Below are 22863 nucleotides of genomic sequence, written 5' to 3' on the forward strand. Positions count from 1 at the left end.
GTGTTAGTTGTTTAGGTATGGAGGGGTGAGCAACAGGATGGTCAACTTTTTGATGACCATACAGCCAAACTAACTTATGACTTGTTTGCTCGTTAAAACAAAACAAAAAAGAAAGCAACAGTTTTGTATGGATGATTTGCTAGGTGTACAGAATCCACACCGACACTGGGAGAACATGCAAACTCCACACAGAAAGGCTTTCCATCCCAGAAGGGGCTCGAACCACGGTCAGTGTACAGAAGATCTCCCGTTATTGGTATTGGAAGCTGGTATACTGAGATATCTTTGTGCATTGTTCTGTAATATTTTTCAAGGTTCAGTGAATCCATTAACACCTTTTTTTCATTGTGCACTCAAGACACATAACACCTTTTTTCAAATTGAATCACAATAAATAACAGTGTATTATTACAGACTGTTTTCAGGTGCTGGGGTGTGTGCCTATTATGTACTAGAAAATTAATGATTTCAGCCATACACGTTCAAAATTAATTACGATACAGTAAATAGGCTACAGCTAGACATAATAATATTATGTATTATTATACATAATAATAGGTAATGGTCATGTTTTTCCTATATTTTTATACCTTTTATTTTGCCTTTACTGTCTGTACTAATATGCGTTCACTGTAAAGCTGCTTTGCAACAATGCTAAATTATAAAAGTGCATTAGTAATAAATCTAAATTAATTACATTTTTGGAATAGAATATTCACATAAACTTTTTTATAAATTCCACATAGCCAACACCGTCCTTGGTAACAAACATCACAACTTTTATGTATTTTTGTTTACTGGTTATAAGTAATGGAACAACCTTTAAGGATTTCCAGTCTTTATAAAAGACTCATCACCAATTCATTATCACACAATTATGCACATTTCCATGTTTGTACAATAAAATTAATGCATGGAGTATCACATCTCTGAAAGGCTTTATCCCTATTCTAAATTCCAATGCCCTAAACTGGAGGTAATAAGTTGTGTCTCCAGAGAATGACAGGACACACACTCGGTTTTCTTTTAAGCTTCATAGTATTGCTCTTTTTTTGTACAAATCAATGCTTTTGGGTAGACAAACAATAGCACACATGAATGACTATTTTTACCATCACATTGTAATGTTTTTTCAGGTTGTAATACTATTCACAGGTCCCTGTCATACAAAGACTGTTTTTCTCTTTATCCTGTTTTAAACTACTAGTGTCTTTGGACAAAGTGGTGAATTCGCCTGAAAGAGATCAACAGAACATAGTTTACATACACATGCCTAAATACGCATGTACATATTCTATGTGCATCATACTATTGTAATTGTATATGGTGCATTTTTAATGTGTTTTTACGTGGCTTGCTCCAGTAACACACGTACAAGCTCTTTTCACTCACTAAAGGTTTATTCAGAAGTCATAAATGACAAACATGACGACAACGATAATAAACATCAGACATAAGAACTGAAAATATTGACAAATAATTGCATCTTTGTCTTCTATACGACTCAATCAACAAACTGTTATAATAACATCCCAACAAACACCAAAAAAAAGAATATAACGGTTAACTGACAAGTATATATCAATCAAACTAACACAAAAAAATAAAGCATAAACATGCGGTATACAATTCAGTATCACAAGTAAACAAACACACCATACTATACACGCTAAAGCAATAAACGTAAACAGTAACCACCTACAGAAAGGTGCAAGACAACAAAGAAAACTACTCCACTTATTCCACACTTCGTTAACTTTACCTGTCTGATTTTAACACACAAAAAAAAGAGTGCAAGCGCATTAGTACATTAGTGTTCAGCTGTGCGTATATTTATATCTCCGGATTCAATTCAATTCAATTTTATTGATATAGCGCTTTTCACAATGTGCATTGTTCCAAAGCAGCTTTACAGGAGCAAATAAGAAAAACACAGAAAGGTAAAACACAGCACAGTGCATGGTGTTTATAGACCAAGCAAGATCATTATAATAAATAATATCTAATAAATAAATGCAGTCTCCCGGTGAGCAAGCCAACACTGCACTGCTGTGGCGAGGAACCCAAACTCCAATGCTGAATAATGGAGAAAAAAAAAACTCGGGAGAAACCAGGCTCAGCCGGGAGGGCCAGATCTCCTCTGACGTGTCATAGCTGCACTCAGTGACCCTGACCAAAGCCACCGAGCAACGTCCACGAAGAACAGGGAGAGCCCACGAGCCGTGACCCAGGAAGCCCCACCCGCCGAAACCGTGCAGGTCCAACCCGGTCCCATTCTGCGATCAACAACAGACAACAGAGGGACAACCAGGGAAAAGTGAATGAAAACAGTTCCGTCTTAATTAGTTCCGCTAAACGATAATCCCGTTAAGACATCATTATCATTCACTTCTCTTTAGTATTGTGAGTTTGTTTTCATTCGTTGTATGTGTTTTAATGAATCTGTACTCTGGAAGCTGTCATCAAAATTCCCTGTGTGTGTGTGTGTGTGCGTGCGTGCGTGCGTGTAAGCATACTTGACAATAAAATGTTCATTCACACTATTTATGTTTCCTGTGTAACATGTCTAATCGTTACCACAAATAACCACTAGATGGCACAAGCGTATAAAGATTGACGTTCTTCTTCGTCACCGTTGTTAAGAGCTCCTCCTCTAAAGGAAGTTGCGACGTTGGTGAGCTGGGCTGTCGTAACCGCTAGGTCAGTGCACGTCCACACATGAATGAATATTCACAATAAAACGAAGGCACGCATCACTGCATTAATAGTCATAAGAAGGATTACAAGCTGTTACGACAGCCAGTGTCAACATGACAACACACCTTCGTTTTATTTGAATTATTCATGATGTTGTGACCCAAACACTACGTTAAGCTTACAGTGAGTTTACCTCATAAGCCACGGACATTGACGCAAGGTAAACGCACATGGAAGAAGCAAAACCTGCCACCGAGAAATACAAGAAGAGAAACCGCAGAAGAAGAGAATGAGAAATAGTTTCGTTGGGAAAATGGCTTAGGGCAACAGACAGTCAGTCAGGCTTGTGTGACGGAGGCCAGCTAGTGAAGAGCTGTGCAGTGTGTAAACCTCACTCCCCGACCAACAGAGACGCTCTAGCGACAGACGCAGGGGACTGCGGTCTTTAGCCTCCAAGTTAGAGCGCTCGTCTCCCATCCGGACCGTCGCCGGTTCGAGGCCCGCGCATCGCATTGCGAGTGGAACCGGTTACACGTGCACAGACAGAGTGGCCAGCGAGGTGAGTTATGTTAACAGGAATACGCTGTATTTGCAAGATGTAAAGGGGTTCGCAATGCTTCCAAGTTAACATATTAAATAATATTCTCAAATCTTTTTGATCTGACGCTCATTCTAGGATTTTTCATTGGAATAGCCATTGATACAAAATTCATTTTAAGGGAAAATAATTGTCTTATTTCAGATATTACTAATACAAGCCACTTTTGTTGAAGATTTTCTTCTTTGGATGTTTGGCCGTAACAGATTATGTGCCTGTGTTGATTCACAAGCTTGACAGATGCTGATTTGGATGACAACATAATAATTAATAAACCAGAAGCTGAATCTGCTTGTTGCGGGACTGCATACATTAACAAAGGAGTTGTTTGGCAAAATATACTTGGACCAACCTGCCTTGAAGCGCACCAAGCCATGTACTGCACAGGTGGATATATGAATGCTTATTTAAAATTATTTTCCTGTGCACACGTGATTATTCAGCCTTATATTGTTGTAAGCAATATTAGTTTACACACTTCAAGTTGTTGTGTCTGTGTTTATTACAGAAAAACCTTAAAAGCATTTAAGGCCTTATATGTAAGCATGTGTAGCTCAGGGTCACTGGTTTCAATTATGCTTCATTTGTTGCTGTAACATCCTTGTCTGCTATACAAACCTATTTTATCTATACAGTTTCTTTGTATGTTTCTCTTTTATCATAATGTGTAACTTTCTTACACTTTCTATGAGCGGCCTCTACACTAATATCAGTTTGTTTTGTTTTCCATGCCCCGTCCTGGAGTTCCCGAAGACACCAGAGGTCGCCAGTCCAAGCTCCGGGTTGTGGTCTGATGCTCTTCCCAGTTCAGCCAGATGCTTGTGATGATGGGCAATCCACCTGATGACAACTAACAATTACCATACTTTAACTTTAACAAATATATTCTTTTCATACTTTTTGGTATTATTGCAAACTGTTCTGGTATATTGTAATTTAACAATATTTAAAATAATAATATACCTAGATTAAATATACTTCAATTAAATAATTGACCGTTTCTGACAATCCAAGATAACATTTATTTCAGTTTCATCAGTGTACATTGCATTGAGAAATAATACCATGTGTCTTAATATCATATACTTTTTTAAATTATGATGTATGTACAGCTGCTTTGCAACAATGATAATTGTGAAAAGCGCTATATAAATACAATTGAAAATTGAATATTTTGCAGGTAGGAATCGTTATCTTAATTCTTAGCTCATTGGTTAGACTTAGTCAGTTTAAATGTGTTTATATAATATATGTATAGTTATGTGTAATGTTATTTGTAATCTCCAACGCTGCTCCTGAAGAGCTACCATCCTGCAGACTTCAGCTCCAACCCCTCTTCAGTACATCTGTCTGTATTTATCCAGCAACCCTGAACACTTTGATAGGATGGAACAGGTGTGTTTGATTGGGGTTGGAACTGATATCTTCAGGACGGTAGCTCTCCAGGAGCAGGGTTGGAGAGCCCTGGTTTAAGTTATGTGTTAAATGTGTAACACCGTGGTCCTGTGAGACATATCATTTCTTTGTATGTCCCCACATATAACAGAATGACAATAAAACTGAGCTGACTTGAATGTGTATGTTCTGTACTTTTCATACTCAAAGAAATACATTCCAGAAGCTTATTTCTTCTAATGCAATAACTTAGTTTGAGCTACCAAACCAGGGTCATGTAATCTAACAAAACAGATAAGTCACACATGTAAGGTTACAAGCTTATAATAATAATTTCTAGTAGGAAAGCTGTCTTTATGATGGTCCTATCACTTTCTTTTAGATGTGGCCCATTTATTCATATTTTATCTGTTAATGTCTGTTTTCAACGTATTACAATACATTTTGGTTTCATTAATAATCAAACATTAAACAACAGTTTTGTTTACAGAGGCACAACTTTAAACAGTTACAAATAGTTACAAACCTTCAGGAGGATCTGTCTATATTACACATCATATGTCTTACTCTAACAGGGTACAATACATTTTTGTTAAAAACAATTACAAAACAGTTCAAAGACTGGTATGTGCAATAGGCCAGCATGTGTCATCATCGGTTGGAAGCAGCACATTAGGCTGATTAGATGCCAGAGGAATGGACTACTTGCTTTATAAGTGTTATGAAAGGGGCTCACTAACAAATATTGATGCATAGGGATTGACTGTATAAATATTGATGTTCATTTCTCTTTTACATGGCTCTAAACAAACTTGGCTATAGAAATATGCTTGTGTATATGAAAATATTGTTTGGCGAAAGATGCATTTAAACTTAATAAATGTGTATTGTATATTGTGATTCTGAAAATGTATATGCCTTTCAGCGTTTAATAGTTGAATGGGTCCTTCTAAACAATATTAGGCATTTAAACAACACTTGATTTTTAGTTATTCTGTAATCACTCTATACAGTTGTAGACTACTTATGCTCTCAAAATACATAGTCAAAAACCAGTCTGCTGGGTCTGCTTGTTTGAGTAATACCGCCACACCAGCAGGTGGCGGTAAAGTTCCGTGGTCCAATGTGCATGCACAAAACGACGTGTTAACACGCACGTAGTTTAAAATTACGTGTTAACGCGTAATTGCGTGTTAACACGTTAGTCTCACACGTTTTGGCCTTTCTGGCCTACCATAGTTTGTGTGGCCACATGCGCAGAGGCTATTTGGATACGTCATGTAAACCCCGCCTCCAGAAACAAAGGGGTGTTGGATTGTTCGAAAACACTATACCGTCTCTCAACGTTTTCGAGCTTCGTTTTACCCCCAAACGCAGAACGAAAGCGCAATTCGCCTGGACTATGCCGAGCCCTTAAGTGTGGACGAAAGAGAAAAACACATTAGTGTGGATAGCCTGAGTGTGACGTGTTTGCAATAAAAGCAGTGTTTGATGTGTTTCGAAAAAGGTGCAAGGTTTGGACTGCGCTGGTTTACTCCCAAAAGTGAGGTTCCACTCTGTGGACATGCAACACTAGCCTCAGCAGCAGTGTTGTTTTACATTAAAAGTAAGAAACACCCCTCATTATATGATTTGATTTGTCAAGAATAAATGTAATACTTTTATAAAACCTCTTCATTTATGCAATGTTGTTATCACACAGACAATGTCAACCCTGTTGTGGTGTTTGAGACTCTGAGTGGGGAGCTGAATGTGCATCAACATGGAGAATCACTAATTATGGACTTCCCCTTAAACAAACCAAAACCTCAGGTATGAGAAAAGAAAACTAACCTACCTAAAGGTGCTTAAAAGGTTCTTCACAGTAATGCCATATAAGAACCATTTCTGGTTCCACAGAGATCTCTCTCACCTTTTTATAATCTGAAGGACCTGTTTTCACCACAAAGAAACTTTTGGAACCATTTAGACAAAAATGTACTTGTATGGCATCTTAAAGCACCTTTATTTTTAAGAGTGCACAGGATACAGCACAGTGTCACAGTTAATCAAATAGTGGTTTTGATCTTAGTTGACAATTGTTTTTTTTCTGATTTGCAGGACCAACATGAAGTCAAAGAACTTTTGAAAGCAAGTCATCCATTTTTTGTATCATAAATTTGTATCATAATTTGGGCTTTCTAATATAACAGCGGTCTATTAGCTGTGTAAATCTTTTTTTTTTTTGCAGGCTGTTGTAGGAGACCTAACTATTCAGGATGTCTGCTATTCAGAAACCACAAAGAAACTAATGGTCCGTCTAGCTGACACATGTGACAGGTACTGCAGGACATTCAGAAGCAATTCTAAAAAGACATGGATTACGGCATTGAGGGCAATAAGTAGTAGTTGAACAGAGGAAACCCTCACTGAAACAAAAAGTGTCATTCTAATCAGAAGCTATTGTTTTAGCCAACTATAACTTGTGTGTGAGAGAACTGAGAATATGTTGTTGATTGTGTTCAGAAAACAATTCTTTACCAAGAACACTTTGCCATTTTGTTGACTATTAGTTGTTGGCAGGTCCAAACTTACGTCTTTGAAGCCAGAACCAGATGCCCTGTTGAGGAATGAGTCCACTGGTAAGATTAAAGGTGTCATTGTTACAATTAAAGGAGCACCAACCGCACATCCTGGATATGACTTCTACTCTCGTTACTTTGCCCCTTGGTTTGGTATTCCTGAAGATCCAGTCACTGGTAAGACTCAATGGTAACACAGCTGAAAATCAGTGAGAGAAAAAGTACATTTGGATGTTTTACATTTTCAGAATGTAAAAGCAATGCTGTTACAAACCATGAAAAGACAAAAAGTAACAGAAATCAATGTAGTCACTGTAACATTTTTTAAAGTCTATATCTTACTTTTAAAAGGGTCTGCTCATACAGTGCTTGCTGGTTACTGGTCTGAGAAACTCGGGAAAAAGAAAATGTTGGGTAGGACACCCTTTTCTTTTACTGTGCGATTATACACAGCGCATATACAAAATATAATACTGTCCACCAGAAATGAATATGTCCATACACATTAATCAGTTTAAAACAATTCTCTTCTGTGTTTGTTGTCCTGGAGCAGCTTACCAGTGTTCCAGTCGTGGGGGGGAGCTGGAGTTGGAAATAAGAGATGATGGTCGACTGGACATTAGTGGTCGGGCACAGATTATTCTTCAAGGAACTCTTAAAATCTAAACAAACTTCCACAATTAACTCAATAAATATTAGAATAGATTTAATGAAAATAATATGTCTGTTTGTCTCACTGAAAAGAAATATAGTTTTTCAGCATATTAATCCCTGTTAATGTTAGTTAATGGAAATACAATTATTCATATTAGTTCATGGTGCATTAACTGATGTTATGTTTTTTCATTACAACATTTGATTTAAAAAATGTATTAGTAAAGAAATGAACTAAGATGAATAAATGCTTTAGAAGTAATGTTCATTGTTAGCTAATGCCATAAATAATTGTTAACAAATAAAACAGTAAAGTGTTACTGAAACTACGGCACTAAAGGGTCTCAGTCAGGGGCGTCATGCATCTATTTTTTTAAGGGGGCACAGTGTGTACAACACACAGAAACGTCCTGTACGTACAAATACATACATTTAAAGCAATGTTATTGAGAACATCTCTTAAGCGTATTCAAAACATCGCACAAACCATCTGATTGTAAAAAAATTATGTACATTTTAAGGTAAAGTCTGGTGTATTTTGAGAACAAATATCTTGTATGCAATTTTGTGCTAGTAGTAAAAGAGTTATTGTTTGCATACAAATGAACATGGAGCACAAAAGTAAAAGCAAAAAAAAAATGAAGCAATTAGTTACCCTTTGTTAAACTGCCTTTAATACAAATCTATTGTCTGTTATAAAATTCCTTCTATTATGAAACAAAAATATATAATGCAATATATTACATAATGAAAAGTGTCAACTCTATATGTATTATTAATATATTATTTTAACTAATATACCACTCTATGTATTGATTTTATAAATTATTGATAGTTAATTTAGAAGAAAATACATTTTCTTTAAGAGTATTGTCAGTCTTTGCACCATGAAATTGAAGTGTTGATACTGTAACATAAACGTTATTCACTTTAAACGATGCTACCTGCATGCCAACTGCCAAGAGGTTTGACTGTGCAGACTAAACCAACGAGCCATTTAAAAGCATACGAGGCAGCATGTTCTCACACAGTAGTTTCTGACATACACGGATCGGTTTGGGCAGCGCCGCTTTAAGTCAAAACCCCATTTCATGGGTCCAGATCTTGCACCAGCGTTTGGTCGCGGGGTCTAAATGAAAGTGGGTGACAAATGCTTTGCCTAAACGACGGCGCATACTAGCGTAGAACGAGTCTGAAAATCTTATTATGGTTTCGGGAATGCGGGTGTTTCCGTGAGCCGAGCTCCTGATCGAGCGCAGACGCTGATTAGCATCATTAGCCAGCGCTGTTGCTTCTGTAGTCGGATTGATAAATGTTAAGCTCCTGTACGTGATCAAAACGGCGAAAATGTCCAAAAGATGATGTGGGTGCAGCACATAACTGATACAGTTTCTTTCAATAGAATCGCGCAACTGATTAATAGATGCCTAACTCGTCATTTGGATGTTGCATGCAAAACTGACTGTTCAAAAATCTGAGGCGGCACGTGCCCCCTCTGTTTGAATGGGCATGACGTCTCAGTGTCTGTACCTTTAAGATGACGTAGTACACATTGGGGGTCAAAGTCAAATGCTTTTAATTACTGCTCTATAAACACATAAGAGAGACAAAACCTTACTGCTAAATTGCTAAACCTCACGTTTTAATTTATGGAGATTCCAATATTTACTGTGGATGCTTTTACCAGTGTACCTTTCAAAGGTAACCCTGCCGCAGTATGTCTCATAGAGAATGTAAGTATTACACAAGACACAGTCATGTATGTTCATCTTTATAGGGCAGACATCAGTTATTCATTGATGATTTTTATAATAAAGTCTAAACTTCTGAATATTATGAAACGTGTCTTTGCAATAAATTTAGGAACTTCAAGATGAACTTTATCAGAGCATTGCTGCTGAAATGAATTTATCAGAGACTGCTTTTATCACAAGACGGAATTCTATGGATTTTTCCTCAGGTATTGTGTTATGTTGTGTAATCTGCAGACATAAACAACCCAGATTAACATGTCTAGCCTGTTTGTGTTATTGTTGTTGGTGTCTACAACAGTGCCACTTGGTGGAAAGTCAAACGACTGTAAACGTTACACGCATAAATCTGTCCTTTGTATACTTTGAAAGGTGCAAGGTTTGGATTACGCTGGTTTTCCCCCCAAACCGAGGTTCCACTCTGTGGACATGCAACATTAGCCTCAGCAGCAGTGCTATTTCACATTAAAAGTAAGAAACACATTGTTTACTCTCTCTTGTTCATCTGAATTACAATATGTAATTGAACGAATCTATCATAAAACCACAATATAATCACAGACAATGTCAACCCTGTTGTGGTGTTTGAGACAATGAGTGGGGAGCTGTATGTGCGTCAACATGGGGAATCACTTATCATGGACTTCCCCTTAAACAAACCAAAACCTCAAGTATGAGAAAAAAGTATCCAATACTGTCTCATGGTTAATTAAATTTAATGCAAACTAAGNGGTAACGCGCATGTTGCTGTGTCTGACGAACAGGTCGCGCGGGTGCGCGCATATGGCGGGCATTTATCATTGCTGGCAAACAATATGACACATTTGCAGTTTTGATTGTATAGATATAGATTAATATCCACTTCATCCAACGCTCTTTGTGTTCTGCGTGTTCTTAAGTTTCGCGCTACGAGGAGTGAGTAATCCTGCTTCAGATGATTCAGATCGTGCTGCGAACTGAACAAATCATTTGAACTGATTCATTAGCCTATTCAAGTGGTTTTGCCCATTGTTCAATTAATGCTTTCAAAGGAATCGACTCAAAAGAACGATCACTCGGGAATTCCCGTAAAAAGAGACGACAACCTTGAAATAAACAAAGTGTTTTAAAAAGCATATTTTAAAATGAAGGAACGAAGGAACGTCACGCAATGTAGTTATGTAACGAAGTAAAAGTACAGATTTTCTATTAGAAATTTACTCAAGTAAGAGTAAATGTACACACTTTTAATTTTACTTTAAAAGTACATATTTTCCAAAATGTTACTCAAGTAAATGTAACGAAGTAAATGTAGCACGTTACTACCCACCTCTGCATATACTCCCTCTCTCCGGTGTGGCGTCTCTGTTCCCGCCCTTTTGTATCTCTCGTTATTGGTTGTTTATTAGTTCATGTCCCACACCTGTTCCCCTTTGATTTGTCCCTTTATTTAATGCCCCTGTGTTCTCTGTCTTGTGTCGGGTCATTACACTGTGTTGCGTTTGTCGTGTGGGTGAGTTCCTGTCTTTTAGTTAGTCTGGTTTATTTTGTAGTTATGTGATATGTTATTAGTCTAGTCTTGTCAGTTTAGTTAGTCTTGTTCTTGTTCTCTCTGTTTACCCCCACGTGGGTCTTTGTTTTGTATTTTGTGTTTTATTTTATTAAACGTCCATGTTAACCCCTTACCCGCTGTCTGCATCTGGGTCCTCTGTCTGTGTATCCTTGTCTGTTGTCTCACCCACCACCCACACTCGTGACAGACTGTGAGGTAAAACACTACATTAAACAGATGCATGATAGCTATTTGATCTTATCGGCTCTTGTTTCTGGGAATAAAACGTCCAACTTTGGCTTCCATTCAAACTGATGGCTCTTTAGAATTTACAGAAGCAAAGCTCAGCGTTAACTCCACCTCTAAACTAGACAACAAAGAACAGATTGAAATGAAAGTTTCCAACTGCTAGTGGCATCAAAATTATATTCACTGCAACTGTAATATACAGTTTCATTATGAACTAGGATACAAGTGATTGTTCAGGCCCGTGAAGATCACAGAACATTTGACAATTGTTTTACAAACTTAAATGTACTGTCATCAAGCCAAGCCATTATGGACATATCGCCATATGATCTGTCATACCCGGTCGTTCGCATGGAATGTTTGTGAATCTTAGTTTGCACAGTTTTTTCCCCCGTGTTTCTCTTTGACACACAACCATCAATGACCTTTGAGCATGTAAATAACTGCTTGCTTCATGCACCTTGTTTGTCTATAACAAATCTCCTTACTAACTTTTTGAATGTAAATGTATAAATGCATTCGCTAGGTTTCTAGGAAAACCCTGCTTAGGATAAATTCATTTGCACAAGAACCTTTCTATTGAGCAATATGATGTAGGGCTCAACAGAATTTAATTTCCCTTTGCAAGTTGCAAATCGCAATGACACCAAAATGATCATGTGCGATGAGCGTTTTAATTTGCTTGGGCACTTGGATCTTCTTTTATACGAATTGAACCCATAGTACTGTATATGTCTTGATTTTCTATGTGTTTGCTTTGAAATATGGTCCAGTTCTTGTTAAAAGTTCAGACAGTTCAGAACATCAGAAAACAGAATTGTTGTAAGACTGACACTCAAAAATGTATAAGCATTACGTAATTAAACATCATAATAACCTTTTATCTTTTCTTCATAAGCAAAAGTGAGATTTTAAAAGTGGAGTGGATTGTAAACGCATCTTCTCAAGCTGCAAAAGAATGCAACAGGTTCGTAAAAGAATGCCACACAACAAGTGTATTATATTTTTACTTGTGCTAAATAGGTGAACAATGAAGCCATTAATCCTAACGTATAGCAATAAAGTGCTAACAATGTGAGCTGAAAATCTGCTTCATCATCCCACGAAGTGCCCTGACTTTAAACACATTGTAAACATGATCCTGGTCACTGCGCTATATTCACTCACACTCACTATGACATAACATTTGATATCAGTTAAAGATCACCCACACAGGGCTGTAGCTGGAGAATTCTGGGCCCCACCGCCCTCCAACTTATAGAGGGACATTATATATCATATCACTTTCACCTATAGTCTATTTACATGGAACTGAACATGGTGATGTTGTTGTAAATCCTTTATTAAAAGTTAAATGTTTATAAACGTTATATGAACTTATGAAACATTGTCTTGAAAAAACGCATGAAGACTTTTAACAAACTAACGTCAAACTCTTCATCTCTGATAGCAGACTCAAGTCTGCAGGATAGTTAGATCGATCAGTTTAGGCGTATGAACAATATGGAATAACACAAAGGTATCATTTTGGATCAATAACAAGTTAGTATAATCTATTAGATCTATCAGTATAAAACAAATTGCCTCGCTGATCAAATGGATGTTAACTGAGGTCGCATTAATGGTGAGTAGTGTTCAATTCACCGTATTCTATTTGATGAAACTATCACTGTTAATGAAGCCCAAGTGCCACCTACAGGCCTCTTATGTGAAGTGTGAAAGGACTTTATTTTTTCCCCATTTTTTGATAATTATGCAGCATTATGAAAGAAGTCTATTATGCTCATCCAGCCTCCATTTATTTGACCAAAAACAACAACACTGTGAAATGTTATTACAATTTAAAACAATGGTGTTCTATTTTTGGATGTGTTTTTTAAGTGTAATTTATTAATGTAAAGCTGAATTTTCAGCATCATTACTGCAGTCTTCAGTGTCACATGATCCTTCAGAAATCATTCTAATAGGCTGATTTATTATCAATGTTGGAAACAGTTGTTCAGCATTCTTTGATGAATATTAAGTTAAAAAAAGTTTTCTTGCAAAAACAGGTAGTTTTGACACGCACGCACGCACACACGCACGCACACACACACACACTTTATTTGAATGTGACACATCTTTATTTTAATATAAATTTGTAAAACACACACGCCCCATTCAACACTATTTTCATGATGAAATTGCATCATTAATAAGCCGTTGTGGCGTCACACACACAGACGCTGTTAACACGCGCAGCCAGAAACTCTTCAGTTCTATGGAAGGCCAGAAAGGCCAAAACGTGTGAAACTAACGCGTTAACACGTTCTACGCGTTAACGCACAATTTACGCGTTAACGCGTAGTAGGTGTTAACACGTAATTACGTGTTAACGCGTAATTGCGTGTTAACACGTAGTTTAAAACGACGTGTTAACACGTAATTACGTGTTAACGCGTAATTGCGTGTTAACACGTAGTTTAAAACGACATGTTAACACGTAATTACGTGTTAACACGTCGTTTTGTGCATGCACATTGGACCACGGAGCTTTACCACCACCTACTGGCGTGGTGGTATTGCTCAAACAAACAGAACCAACAGACTAGGCTTCTAAATTGCAAGATTTTATCTAAAATATATTCTGAACAATGTATTTTGTGGGCATAAGTAGTCTACAACTATATAGAATGATTACATACTAATTAAAAAATTAACTATTGTTTAAATTGACTTTTTAAACGCTGAATGTCATGGCCATTTTCAGCATCAAAATATAAATTGTGTAAGTTTAATTGCATATTCTCTCCAAATAACATTTTCACAAACACTTATACTGTAGCACATTTCTATAGACAAGTTTTTTTTACTTACATGTTAAAAAGTAAATTAATATCAATATTCATATGTCAACCCCAATGCATTCATTTTTTGTTAGTGAGCTACTTTCATAACATCCTTAAGACTTATAAAGGCAAACTATATGTAGTGGAATGAAGTCAATGTTTTTATTGGTTATTTGTTATCACATATTGGCATTCACCTCTGTCTTCTTTATTTCCAGTGTGTTAGTTGTTTAGGTATGGAGGGGTGAGCAACAGGATGGTCAACTTTTTGATGACCATACAGCCAAACTAACTTATGACTTGTTTGCTCGTTAAAACAAAACAAAAAAGAAAGCAACAGTTTTGTATGGATGATTTGCTAGGTGTACAGAATCCACACCGACACTGGGAGAACATGCAAACTCCACACAGAAAGGCTTTCCATCCCAGAAGGGGCTCGAACCAGGGTCAGTGTACAGAAGATCTCCCGTTATTGGTATTGGAAGCTGGTATACTGAGATATCTTTGTGCATTGTTCTGTAATATTTTTCAAGGTTCAGTGAATCCATTAACACATTTTTTTCATTGTGCACTCAAGACACATAACACCTTTTTTCAAATTGAATCACAATAAATAACAGTGTATTATTACAAACTGTTTTCAGGTGCTGGGGTGTGTGCCTATTATGTACTAGAAAATTAATGATTTCAGCCATACACGTTCAAAATTAATTAAGATACAGTAAATAGGCTACAGCTAGACATAATAATATTATGTATTATTATACATAATAATAGGTAATGGTCATGTTTTTCCTATATTTTTATACCTTTTATTTTGCCTTTACTGTCTGTACTAATATGCGTTCACTGTAAAGCTGCTTTGCAACAATGCTAAATTATAAAAGTGCATTAGTAATAAATCTAAATTAATTACATTTTTGGAATAGAATATTCACATAAACTTTTTTATAAATTCCACATAGCCAACACCGTCCTTGGTAACAAACATCACAACTTTTATGTATTTTTGTTTACTGGTTATAAGTAATGGAACAACCTTTAAGGATTTCCAGTCTTTATAAAAGACTCATCACCAATTCATTATCACACAATTATGCACATTTCCATGTTTGTACAATAAAATTAATGCATGGAGTATCACATCTCTGAAAGGCTTTATCCCTATTCTAAATTCCAATGCCCTAAACTGGAGGTAATAAGTTGTGTCTCCAGAGAATGACAGGACACACACTCGGTTTTCTTTTAAGCTTCATAGTATTGCTCTTTTTTTGTACAAATCAATGCTTTTGGGTAGACAAACAATAGCACACATGAATGACTATTTTTACCATCACATTGTAATGTTTTTTCAGGTTGTAATACTATTCACAGGTCCCTGTCATACAAAGACTGTTTTTCTCTTTATCCTGTTTTAAACTACTAGTGTCTTTGGACAAAGTGGTGAATTCGCCTGAAAGAGATCAACAGAACATAGTTTACATACACATGCCTAAATACGCATGTACATATTCTATGTGCATCATACTATTGTAATTGTATATGGTGCATTTTTAATGTGTTTTTACGTGGCTTGCTCCAGTAACACACGTACAAGCTCTTTTCACTCACTAAAGGTTTATTCAGAAGTCATAAATGACAAACATGACGACAACGATAATAAACATCAGACATAAGAACTGAAAATATTGACAAATAATTGCATCTTTGTCTTCTATACGACTCAATCAACAAACTGTTATAATAACATCCCAACAAACACCAAAAAAAAGAATATAACGGTTAACTGACAAGTATATATCAATCAAACTAACACAAAAAAATAAAGCATAAACATGCGGTATACAATTCAGTATCACAAGTAAACAAACACACCATACTATACACGCTAAAGCAATAAACGTAAACAGTAACCACCTACAGAAAGGTGCAAGACAACAAAGAAAACTACTCCACTTATTCCACACTTCGTTAACTTTACCTGTCTGATTTTAACACACAAAAAAAAGAGTGCAAGCGCATTAGTACATTAGTGTTCAGCTGTGCGTATATTTATATCTCCGGATTCAATTCAATTCAATTTTATTGATATAGCGCTTTTCACAATGTGCATTGTTCCAAAGCAGCTTTACAGGAGCAAATAAGAAAAACACAGAAAGGTAAAACACAGCACAGTGCATGGTGTTTATAGACCAAGCAAGATCATTATAATAAATAATATCTAATAAATAAANGAAAAACACAGAAAGGTAAAACACAGCACAGTGCATGGTGTTTATAGACCAAGCAAGATCATTATAATAAATAATATCTAATAAATAAATGCAGTCTCCCGGTGAGCAAGCCAACACTGCACTGCTGTGGCGAGGAACCCAAACTCCAATGCTGAATAATGGAGAAAAAAAAAACTCGGGAGAAACCAGGCTCAGCCGGGAGGGCCAGATCTCCTCTGACGTGTCATAGCTGCACTCAGTGACCCTGACCAAAGCCACCGAGCAACGTCCACGAAGAACAGGGAGAGCCCACGAGCCGTGACCCAGGAAGCCCCACCCGCCGAAACCGTGCAGGTCCAACCCGGTCCCATTCTGCGATCAACAACAGACAACAGAGGGACAACCAGGGAAAAGTGAATGAAAACAGTTCCGTCTTAATTAGTTCCGCTAAACGATAATCCCGTTAAGACATCATTATCATTCACTTCTCTTTAGTATTGTGAGTTTGTTTTCATTCGTTGTATGTGTTTTAATGAATCTGTACTCTGGAAGCTGTCATCAAAATTCCCTGTGTGTGTGTGTGTGTGCGTGCGTGCGTGCGTGTAAGCATACTTGACAATAAAATGTTCATTCACACTATTTATGTTTCCTGTGTAACATGTCTAATCGTTACCACAAATAACCACTAGATGGCACAAGCGTATAAAGATTGACGTTCTTCTTCGTCACCGTTGTTAAGAGCTCCTCCTCTAAAGGAAGTTGCGACGTTGGTGAGCTGGGCTGTCGTAACCGCTAGGTCAGTGCACGTCTACACATTAATGAATATTCACAATAAAACGAAGGCACGCATCACTGCATTAATAGTCATAAGAAGGATTACAAGCTGTTACGACAGCCAGTGTCAACATGACAACACACCTTCGTTTTATTTGAATTATTCATGATGTTGTGACCCAAACACTACGTTAAGCTTACAGTGAATTTACCTCATAAGCCACGGACATTGACGCAAGGTAAACGCACAAGGAAGAAGCAAAACCTGCCACCGAGAAATACAAGAAGAGAAACCGCAGAAGAAGAGAATGAGAAATAGTTTCGTTGGGAAAATGGCTTAGGGCAACAGACAGTCAGTCAGGCTTGTGTGACGGAGGCCAGCTAGTGAAGAGCTGTGCAGTGTGTAAACCTCACTCCCCGACCAACAGAGACGCTCTAGCGACAGACGCAGGGGACTGCGGTCTTTAGCCTCCAAGTTAGAGCGCTCGTCTCCCATCCGGACCGTCGCCGGTTCGAGGCCCGCGCATCGCATTGCGAGTGGAACCGGTTACACGTGCACAGACAGAGTGGCCAGCGAGGTGAGTTATGTTAACAGGAATACGCTGTATTTGCAAGATGTAAAGGGGTTCGCAATGCTTCCAAGTTAACATATTAAATAATATTCTCAAATCTTGCTGATCTGACGCTCATTCTAGGATTTTTCATTGGAATAGCCATTGATACAAAATTCATTTTAAGGGAAAATAATTGTCTTATTTCAGATATTACTAATACAAGCCACTTTTGTTGAAGATTTTCTTCTTTGGATGTTTGGCCGTAACAGATTATGTGCCTGTGTTGATTCACAAGCTTGACAGATGCTGATTTGGATGACAACATAATAATAAATAAACCAGAAGCTGAATCTGCTTGTTGCGGGACTGCATACATTAACAAAGGAGTTTTTTTTTGCAAAATATACTTGGACCAACCTGCCTTGAAGCGCACCAAGCCATGTACTGCACAGGTGGATATATGAATGCTTATTTAAAATTATTTTCCTGTGCACACGTGATTATTCAGCCTTATATTGTTGTAAGCAATATTAGTTTACACACTTCAAGTTGTTGTGTCTGTGTTTATTACAGAAAAACCTTAAAAGCATTTAAGGCCTTATATGTAAGCATGTGTAGCTCAGGGTCACTGGTTTCAATTATGCTTCATTAGTTGCTGTAACATCCTTGTCTGCTATACAAACCTATTTTATCTATACAGTTTCTTTGTATGTTTCTCTTTTATCATAATGTGTAACTTTCTTACACTTTCTATGAGCGGCCTCTACACTAATATCAGTTTGTTTTGTTTTCCATGCCCCGTCCTGGAGTTCCCGAAGACACCAGAGGTCGCCAGTCCAAGCTCCGGGTTGTGGACTGATGCTCTTCCCAGTTCAGCCAGATGATTGTGATGATGGGCAATCCACCTGATGACAACTAACAATTACCATACTTTAACTTTAACAAATATATTCTTTTCAAACATTTTGGTATTATTGCAAACTGTTCTGGTATATTGTAATTTAACAATATTTAAAATAATAATATACCTAGATTAAATATACTTCAATTAAATAATTGACCGTTTCTGACAATCCAAGATAACATTTATTTCAGTTTCATCAGTGTACATTGCATTGAGAAATAATACCATGTGTCTTAATATCATATACTTTTTTAAATTATGATGTATGTACAGCTGCTTTGCAACAATGATAATTGTGAAAAGCGCTATATAAATACAATTGAAAATTGAATATTTTGCAGGTAGGAATCGTTATCTTAATTCTTAGCTCATTGGTTAGACTCAGTTAGTCAGTTTAAATGTGTTTATATAATATATGTATAGTTATGTGTAATGTTATTTGTAATCTCCAACGCTGCTCCTGAAGAGCTACCATCCTGCAGACTTCAGCTCCAACCCCTCTTCAGTACATCTGTCTGTATTTATCCAGCAACCCTGAACACTTTGATAGGATGGAACAGGTGTGTTTGATTGGGGTTGGAACTGATATCTTCAGGACGGTAGCTCTCCAGGAGCAGGGTTGGAGAGCCCTGGTTTAAGTTATGTGTTAAATGTGTAACACCGTGGTCCTGTGAGACATATCATTTCTTTGTATGTCCCCACATATAACAGAATGACAATAAAACTGAGCTGACTTGAATGTGTATGTTCTGTACTTTTCATACTCAAAGAAATACATTCCAGAAGCTTATTTCTTCTAATGCAATAACTTAGTTTGAGCTACCAAACCAGGGTCATGTAATCTAACAAAACAGATAAGTCACACATGTAAGGTTACAAGCTTATAATAATAATTTCTAGTAGGAAAGCTGTCTTTATGATGGTCCTATCACTTTCTTTTAGATGTGGCCCATTTATTCATATTTTATCTGTTAATGTCTGTTTTCAACGTATTACAATACATTTTGGTTTCATTAATAATCAAACATTAAACAACAGTTTTGTTTACAGAGGCACAACTTTAAACAGTTACAAATAGAAACACCTTCAGGAGGGTCTGTCTATATTACACATCATATGTCATACTCTAACAGGGTACCTGTCTAACTGTGAATTATGTTTTCCATGTCATTGTTACATATTTCACTACAATACATTTTTGTTAAAAACAATTACAAAACAGTTCAAAGACTGATATGTGCAATAGGCCAGCATGTGTCATCATCGGTTGGAAGCAGCACATTAGGCTGATTAGAAGCCAGAGGAATGGACTACTTGCTTTATAAGTGTTATGAAAGGGGCTCACTAACAAATATTGATGCATAGGGATTGACTGTATAAATATTGATGTTCATTTCTCTTTTACATGGCTCTAAACAAACTTGGCTATAGAAATATGCTTGTGTATATGAAAATATTGTTTGGCGAAAGATGCATTTAAACTTAAAAAATGTGTATTGTATATAGTGATTCTGAAAATGTATATGCCTTTCAGCGTTTAATAGTTGAATGGGTCCATCTAAACAATATTAGGCATTTAAACAACACTTGATTTTTAGTTATTCTGTAATCACTCTATACAGTTGTAGACTACTTATGCTCTCAAAATACATAGTCAAAAACCAGTCTGCTGGGTCTGCTTGTTTGAGTAATACCGCCACACCAGCAGGTGGCGGTAAAGTTCCGTGGTCCAATGTGCATGCACAAAACGACGTGTTAACACGCACGTAGTTTAAAATTACGTGTTAACGCGTAATTGCGTGTTAACACGTTAGTCTCACACGTTTTGGCCTTTCTGGCCTACCATAGTTTGTGTGGCCACATGCGCAGAGGCTATTTGGATACGTCATGTAAACCCCGCCTCCAGAAACAAAGGGGTGTTGGATTGTTCGAAAACACTATACCGTCTCTCAACGTTTTCGAGCTTCGTTTTACCCCCAAACGCAGAACGAAAGCGCAATTTGCCTAGACTATGCTGAGCACTTTAGTGTGTGTGTGTGTGTGTGTGTGTGGTAGCCTACAGTAAGTGTAATTATAGCAACAATAATAGTATTAATAATAATAATAGTTAGTTAAGCTGCTGTATTTTTGTATTTTGTCAATCATTTTTTGCAGTGTGTTTGAATTATTTTTGCAGGTTTTTGTCCTGTAAAATAACAAATTAGCACCTACTGCCTTTTTCAGTTTAGTGTGAAGTTCATTGTTGGTGTCCCAATAACACCAAAATAATTAAAACAGTTTATTGGCTTGTGCAAAATAAATTATATTATATATATAAATTATTAGTGAAAATATGTCATTTTCCTTTGTGCAGTCATTTATCCAAAATATATACTTGAAACTTTAGCATAGAAAACATATACATTGTGGCTTAATTTCCTTTGTTGTTGCCTGTTCTTGTGATCAAATTTGTTAATTCTACAGAAGACCATTGTTGGAACATGAAACAATTGGGTGAGTGTGAGGGATTTATATAAATCGTTATTTTAATATATTTAACATTTTGTTTGGGAAAAATTTAAAACAAATATGAGAAGTGCCCTTTTTTCCACTTGAGCCCATGCCCCTCAAAATGTCTGTGCAAGTCCCTGCTAGGCGCCTATCTTTAGCGAACGCAGAGAGCCTCTTCTGGGATGCTTTTGAAACGCGCGTCTAGTGTAAACACAAGCATTGACTAGAATGACCGCGATCAGTTCCAAGTACACCTGTCTGCAGACTGCAGATAGAGGCGGGACTACCCCTAGGGAGGGGGTAACTGGGTTGCTCCGCCCACATGCCTTTTCATTGGTTAGTGACAACGCAATGACGTCGATGCCAAGGTAAACAGGAAATGGGCAATTCCGTGAATGTCTTACCAATAAAGTTACCACCAAAGGGTTTAATTATACTAACAGCACATACATTAACATTTGGTGGTTCAAATACCCATGTAAGGGCTCTCCTCGAGATTTTAAAGCAGTGGTCACCAACCCTGCTCCTGGAGATCGACCGTCCTGAAGATTTCAGCTCCAATCAAACACACCTGAACTATCTAATCAAGGTGTTCAGGTTTGCTTGATAATTACAGACAGGTGTGCTGAAGAAGGGTTGGAGCGAGGAGGTCCTGGCTGCAGGATGCAGTACGGGGCGGTGCTACATATGGGTGGAGCTCCGCTCCCTACGCGTCTCATTGGTTAGTGGTTGGGTAATATTAAGGGCGGGTCTATGTGTCGTCTCGCCCTAACCTCGCCTTATTGGTTAAACACAAGTAATGACGTCGATTCCTCAGTATGTGTCACTTCCGTTATTTCTAGCATCACGGTGAGTGTGAGTACACACGGTCTGTATTTGGGCAGTTTTTTTCATAAGGTTTAATCCCCACGTTTAATGAACTTGATTGTCATTGATAAACAATTGAATAGTTCAGATGCAAAACCCTCTAAATGCCACATCATTAACTTGTGATGTTGAGTGAACGTTTTTTATACATAGCAGTTTGCTTCAAAAACTGCTAAATACCACATTCTGCCCTGTCGGAAATATATGTTATTAATGGATAAAATGCTTGTTTGACAATGCCAGACAGCTGTTTTACTTGCCAGTAATTGTATGTGTAGACACATCATTACACACAAGTAAATGTAATGCAAGTTGTTTATCGTNGTGTGTGTGTGTGTGTGTGTGTGTGTGTGTGTGTGTGTGTGCGTGCGTGCGTGCGTGCGTGTGTGTGTGTGTGTGTGCGTGTGCGTGTGTGTGGTGTGATGTGTGTGCGTTTGTCCAAATAGCGCAAAACTAAATTTGGTTTTCCCATGGTTTATTATAGGTTGATGTTTGGGTGGTTAAGCTGCAGCTTGTAGTTTCGTTCAACAGATTGTTATTTGGCTATAGGCATACATATGTAACATGCGTTTATGTGTTTGTTTTTATGCTGTATCTTATAATCACATTGGCATTCATCTTTATCTCGGCAGCGACAATTTTTTTCTTCCGTTATTTATTAACATTAAACTTAAGCGGCTCGCGCATGGCACAGTCATAACTTCAGCCCTGTCAAAAACATTACAGTACACCCTACTCAACATGTCCCGGTGAGATGACGTCCTCTGGTATGATAATCTTAATATTATCCTGTAGTT

The 22863-nt window shown here is 37.3% G+C and overlaps 1 protein-coding gene and 2 long non-coding RNA genes across 4 annotated transcripts; all 3 read left to right on the forward strand.

The window, feature by feature from the left end:
• Nucleotides 1-1511: 1511 nt before the first annotated feature.
• Nucleotides 1512-4873, forward strand: LOC130549614 (uncharacterized). Its single transcript, XR_008962230.1, has 3 exons — nt 1512-3256; nt 3502-3682; nt 3804-4873. It is a non-coding gene; the product is annotated as an uncharacterized LOC130549614 (long non-coding RNA).
• A 1025-nt stretch (nt 4874-5898) lies between these two features.
• On the forward strand, nt 5899-10039 carry LOC130549613 (phenazine biosynthesis-like domain-containing protein). The gene is made up of 8 exons (XM_057326877.1): nt 5899-6296; nt 6393-6502; nt 6791-6820; nt 6921-7009; nt 7253-7428; nt 7603-7665; nt 7805-9865; nt 10029-10039. The coding sequence occupies exons 1-7, from the start codon at nt 6182-6184 to the stop codon at nt 7915-7917; spliced, it is 696 nt and encodes a 231-aa protein (XP_057182860.1). The 5' UTR covers nt 5899-6181; the 3' UTR covers nt 7918-9865; nt 10029-10039.
• Nucleotides 10040-15014: 4975 nt separating this feature from the next.
• LOC130549599 (uncharacterized) lies at nt 15015-19452 on the forward strand. 2 transcript variants are annotated; one of them, XR_008962227.1, is made up of 3 exons: nt 15081-16423; nt 16514-17829; nt 18075-19452. It is a non-coding gene; the product is annotated as an uncharacterized LOC130549599 (long non-coding RNA). The 2 variants fall into 2 exon arrangements; XR_008962226.1 differs by having other exon boundaries at nt 15015-16423; nt 16514-19452.
• Nucleotides 19453-22863: the final 3411 nt, after the last annotated feature.

Source organism: Triplophysa rosa, unplaced genomic scaffold (assembly GCF_024868665.1).
Source record: "Triplophysa rosa unplaced genomic scaffold, Trosa_1v2 scaffold139_ERROPOS793776, whole genome shotgun sequence".
In the NCBI taxonomy this organism is placed as follows: Eukaryota; Metazoa; Chordata; class Actinopteri; order Cypriniformes; family Nemacheilidae; genus Triplophysa; species Triplophysa rosa.

Coding starts and splice junctions, on each gene's coding strand:
- LOC130549613 (XM_057326877.1), top strand. CDS start 6,182: ATGTGTTTCGAAAAAGGTGCAAGGTTTGGACTGCGCTGGTTTACTCCC. Junction 6,503..6,790: donor TAAACAAACCAAAACCTCAG/GTATGAGAAAAG, acceptor TCTGATTTGCAG/GACCAACATGAAGTCAAAGA. Junction 7,010..7,252: donor CTAGCTGACACATGTGACAG/GTACTGCAGGAC, acceptor AGTTGTTGGCAG/GTCCAAACTTACGTCTTTGA.